The sequence below is a fragment of the Parasteatoda tepidariorum genome, chromosome 5, assembly GCF_982258835.1.
Source record: "Parasteatoda tepidariorum strain Cologne lab strain chromosome 5, Ptep-v5.0, whole genome shotgun sequence".
NCBI classification, from domain to species: domain Eukaryota; kingdom Metazoa; phylum Arthropoda; class Arachnida; order Araneae; family Theridiidae; genus Parasteatoda; species Parasteatoda tepidariorum.
The window spans coordinates 24,479,058-24,485,014 of NC_141759.1; the positions used below are offsets into that span (position 1 = coordinate 24,479,058).

Genomic DNA, 5,957 nt, shown 5'->3' on the forward strand with positions numbered 1-5,957 from the left:
TGTGGAAAATTGGGAATTCCATTTAATTCATTTTGGGAAAGTTTTCAAAACGATTGTTGAATTCCGTGATCAGATTTTGCAGAAGTTGAGAATATTGATCCAATTTTTTTGGTTCACAGTGCTAAATGATTTTAAATGAGGGAAATAATCCAAAGTTTGACTTTTTACCTGATTTTCCCACAGCCTCAACTTTGTTTCAAAGACTTGAATGCATGAACACATTTGAGTGACAATCAGATTTTTACCCTGTAACTTTACATTCAGATCAGTCAGGTGTTTATTCATATCTACCAAAAAGGCACAATCAATCCACCAGTCATTGTCATAATCAATTGGGTTGCCTTTTTCTAACATGAAAGCTTGAATTGGGTCACGTAATGCAAAAAATCTTTCTAAAACTACTCCTAGACTGAGCCAACGCACTTCGGTGAAATAAGGGACATCAGAAAAATTTTCGTCCAGATCATGTAAAAACTGCCTGAACTGTCGGTTATTTAGTCCTCTGCTCCTTATAAAATTTACTATTTTAATTATAGTTTGCATGACATGATCCATTTTTAAATGTTTGGATGCCAATGATTCCTGATGAATTATACAGTGAAATCCCACAAAATTCCATGATGTTTTCTGTTTTAATTTAGTTACAAAGCCTGAATGTTTGCCAGTCATGGCAGGGGCGCCATCCCTAGTTGTGCAGCTAAGTATATTCCAGTCGAGTTCCTATTCTGCTATCAAATGCTCAATTGCAGATTAAATATCATTTGCTGTTGTAGTACCTGTCAATGGAAAGCACTTTAATAGTTCTTCAGTTATTTCAAAGTTACTGTTAATACCTCGTATAAAAACAGCAAGTTGAACTGTATCAACAGTATCAGCACTCTCGTCAACAGCCAGTGAAAAGTTTGTAAATTCCTTAATTTTCTCCTTCAGTTGAAGACCCAAATTTTGAGATAAATCAGTTATTCTTGAAGCAACAGTGTTTCTTGACAGCGAAATATTTTGAATTACTGACTTTTGAAATGGAAATGAAACATCGGTAACATTCAACATACAGTCTTTAATAAAATCACCTTCAGAGAAAGGTTGTGATCTCTTTGCGATTTCTAATGCAATAATAAAACTTGATTTCAGGGCATCTTCGCTCTCATTATTAGCTTTAGTAAACATCGATTGTTGACCTTGAAGTTTAGATTTTAAAGATGACAATGTGCCCATTCTCATTTTTTCAGTGTAACAATCGAATTTTGATTTATGATTCGTATCATAGTGCCTCCTCAAGTTAAACTCCTTACAAACAGCAACTGTTTGATTGCAAATCAAACACAGTGGTTTACCTTTCCATTCTATGAAAAAATATGCAATTTCCCATTTAGACTGCAAAACTCTGCACTCACTATTAACTTTACGTTTTTGTGAAATTATGCCAAAATCTTAACAATTATAGAACTAGACACAACAATTATGGATATCGCACGCTTACGACACAAACAAATGCACAATACCTTCACAATCAGTACTTTTTATAAAATCCAGTGGTGAAAGCGAGACGGAAAAGAGGAAAGGCTGGTAGTAAAACCATTTCAGTTATAGCTAGTTTTGGGGAGGAGTTAACTTATTCTTTTTTTAAATTTTTCAACAATATCTACTTTATCTTGGAAAAGAAGCAGTTTTATATATATGCCAGAATTATAAAAGAAATCTTGATAGTTACAGATATTTCATTTCTTTCGAAAAAAATGCTGGAATGAAATGTTTTACGTACCAGGTTTTTCTCTTTTCCGTCTTGCTATATAAGGGCTTTCACCCATGATAAAATCCTTCTCCTACCGTATCGCTTCGATTACTCGATTTAACTGACTCACGTCGCGCCGACGCACTATCGATGAGGAAGGTTCCGCTTGTTGTTAAGAAATGGCGTTAAAACGCTGCCCTTCAAATTTTTTATAAATGTAGTGTGCGCATTTTAAAACTTCCGTAGAAGAATCGAGTGAAGTCTGGAAGCTCTAAAAAACATGATTCTTCTTTCTGTAACACATTGCGATCGCGGGTCGTATTGATACAGCCCGGGGGCCGGATGTGGCCCGTGGGCCGTATCTTTGACATGACTGGACTAGATTATTAGAAACACATAATTCGAGGATATTTTAATTTTTTTAAATATTATTATCGTTAGTAAAATGGTTTGAAGAAATTAATGCAATATAGAACACACAAAAATAGTTTTATTTATATACACAGAGATGCCAACTTGCTCCAGACAGCGAATAAATATTTTCAAACGATAGTTTGTTTAATTGTGATTCTTGATTTAATAAATTCAATTTAGTAGATTTTTATCCACCACTATTTCTAAACAATTGGTAGGCATAATTCACCACATTTTTCAGTTACGTCACGCTAAACCTTTTAAAAAACTAGCAAAATCTGTCTACATTTGTGAATTTAGTTCATAGTTATTTACCTTGTGGTCAGACGAACAAGTCATGCAAAATTAGCATGGCATTTACATACCTCCCAAATTTCACTCTTTCCGAGAATGGATTTTCAGAGTGGTTGTAAAACGAAAAACAATCTGACTCAAAAATATATTTATATTTTGATCCCGTTGAAATTCGCGTGAGCAAGAATAATTATGCTTTCATATATTGATTATAATTATTTCTATGTAGTGGTGGTCAAACTCATTTATAATTATCATTATAATTCAAAAAAAATTAATTGGAATAACCTGAGTATTGCCACCACTTTAAATATGAAAATAAAATCTTCCGGAAGAGTTGGCAGATATGCATTTAACACTAGGTTCACGGGACACGCATACCTGCCAACTTTTACGCATTTGGCGTAAAATTTTATTTTTATATTTAAAGTGGTAGTAAATATATACTATTTTTTCATTTTATAAACCAAGTTTTTAAATGATTTTCATCACCACTATTCTTAAAAAAAATTAAGCATATATAATAATATGTGTTACCGTCATGGTAGGCAGCTTAGGCATCTTCTAATACAACGTATTTTTTTGCTTAAAATTGAAATTTTTATTCCATTTTAATACCACTGGCAAAAATCAAAATGGATGGGATTAAAAGTTGGCAGGTACGGACACGTCATTTTGATGGATTTCGACTTTTGTAAGGAAAATTATAAAACCCGTTTGAATTTTTATTTTATCTCTTGTAATGACTTTTAACCATTGATCGAAGTAAATATATATTAAATGCTATTTACCTCAAAAGAGTTGAAATATTGAAATTCTCTATGTGGTATACCTATTTCTACGGATATGCGTCAATTTGACGGGATCATAATTTAGACAAAAGTTGAAGTAAACAAGCAATTATCACATCAATAATAAATAGGAATGTACCGACAATACTTTGATTCGTTATCTCAAATAAAACAAGTGATAAACAACTGTTGCCGAAAAGCAATAATAGAAAGAACAAACGGAGAATGTCAATTGATGTCAGATTTTGAAGGTTTCAGTTGCTTAGTTCGAGTATTGAAACATAAAATACTAGAATATTTTATAAATATATGTCTCATATCTTTTTTTTTTCTTATAGTATATGCATATACGTTGGTTTCTAAGTGCAGAGATGCCAACTGCTCCGGACAAGCGAAAATAATTTTAAAAAAATGGTAATTAACAACAAAGTAAATTTGGAAATATGAAGTGGTGAATTATATACGCCTGCGAATTATTTAGAAATAGTGGTGGATAAAAATCTATTAAATTGAATTTATTAAATTAATCACAATTCTTTCATACGTCAAATTGACGTGTGTCCGTAGAGATAGGTATATAAGAAACGTCCGTAAACCTAGTGCTAAAGTGTCAGGCAGCTTGAGAACTTCAGTTGGATATTTTTAATTTTTAACATAGGGAAGCGAAATGTTTGAAACATGGGTTACCGCTTTTTCCCTCCGATGTCGTCAAATATTTAAATACAAAAATTTATTAATACTGAACAAGGAATTTTACCTACCTTTTAATAATAAAAAATCACTAACAGTTAATTAAAAATAATTTAAGTAGACCGAAATTAATTACTTTTCAAACAGATTTAAGACAGTACTTTCTACAATTTCAACCTAACCGTTTTTCGATAATACTGTTTTATGACACAAAGAATACCATAAACTCTCTGAATCTTACTGAACATCAGGAATAAGAGTACTAACTACTATTCAGTAAATGAATAAGTAATGAAAGAAAACTCCACAGAGAATGAATGAAAGATAAAAAAAAAAGATTGTATTGTTAGTCTGAGATGCTCCAATGGAGAACTGATACAAAGAAAAAAAAGGTTTCGCTTAACCATTATTGGATTTCTATTTAGTGATAAAGGATGATTTATAATTTACTGTTCGTTGCACTTTGTATCACAGCAAGATCATACGAGTACAACGATTCATGAAATCAAAGATATTTAATGAAGATGATTAAATACAGATAAAGTTTCCTTTCTATCTTTGGATTTTTATTGCTATATTTTAATAACAAAAGCATATTATGCAGGTTATGATAAAATTAAACGGTAACTTTGTGTTCAGAATTAAATTTAAAAAAAATAAACCTCGCAAAAATTAAATGGTTATATAAGCGGACAGTTCGATTCCGTCGCTTTGGCCCGCAGTTTCGCTCCCGTTGGTTCGGTCCGGTTCATGTTTTTTGGTCCCGTTGCCGTTTCGGTCTCAATACTCATGCTATACTTTGTGGTGCATGAGGAGTTTTAAGTCGTTTAAATAAAAAATAAAAAGAAAAAAAAATACCTTTTCAGTCCCTTCCCTATTCAGTTCCGTTACTATTTCCGTTCATGTATTTTGAACCATTTCTTACCATCCATTTTTTCACTTTTTCTATCACAGCGGTTATTTTTCAATAAACCTAAATATTCCATCCCATTTCTTGCTTTTTTTTATATCAGCAGTTATTTTTCAATGAACCTTAATATTCCATCCCATTTCTTATTTTTTTTTTATTTCAGCAGTTATTTTTCAATGAACCTTAATATTCCATCTCATTTCTTACTTTTTTCTATTTCAGCAGTTATTTTTCAATGAACCTATATATTCCATTTCATTTCTTTTTTTTCTATTAAAGCGGTTATTTTTCAATGAACCTAAATATTCTATCTCACTTCTTACTTTTTTTCTATTTCAGCAGTTATTTTTCAATGAATCTAAATGTCCCATCCCATTTCTTATTTTTTTACTATTTCAGCGGTTACTTTAAAATGAATCTAAACATTCCATCTCATTTCTTTATTCGTTCTATTTCAGCGGTTATTTTTCAATGAACCTAAATATTCCATCCTATTTCTTACTTTTTTCTATTTCAGCGGTTATTTTTCAATGAATCTAAACATTCCATCTCATTTCTTACTAGATTTCTTCCCATTCTTAATTTCTTTTTTCTCATTCTTTCTATTCTTTCTTTTTCCATTTCTTTTTTCCCATTCATTTCTTTTTTCCCCTAGACTTTGCTCAAGCGGGGCTTCGGGACTATGTTCCCCCTCCCAAACATATGAAGTAAAAAACTAATTTTTATTATTTATCTAATTATATTAATTATTATGTAATAATGCACTTGGATTGAAAAGTTTCGTAAGCGAATCAAAAAATAAATAAGAATTGTTGTATTAACTATCTCCTCGAGTTGCAATTTGGTAACTTTTTAAAATAATTTTTGAAAAGACGTAGGAAAATGTTTGAAAAGACGTTAAATGTTATCAGTCAAACATTAGTAAAATAGAAAAAAAGAATCATTACAATTGCATTGGAATGTTTTTCATGTTTTGATATTTCTTCCAGATAAATTGATATTGTTTAAGATATTTTGATATTTCTTTCAGATTTTGATATTTCTTTCAGATATTTCTTTCAGATGAAAACAGAAATGGCAAGGAAAGGAATGGCCACGGAATCGAAATGACGGGACCAAAACGGCA

General features: G+C 31.2%; 1 protein-coding gene across 1 annotated transcript; it reads right to left on the reverse strand.

The window, feature by feature from the left end:
• Positions 1-750: 750 nt before the first annotated feature.
• Positions 751-1,215, reverse strand: LOC139426029 (general transcription factor II-I repeat domain-containing protein 2B-like). The gene has a single exon (XM_071183447.1). The coding sequence runs from the start codon at positions 1,213-1,215 to the stop codon at positions 751-753; it is 465 nt and encodes a 154-aa protein (XP_071039548.1).
• Between the last annotated feature and the right edge of the window lie 4,742 nt (positions 1,216-5,957).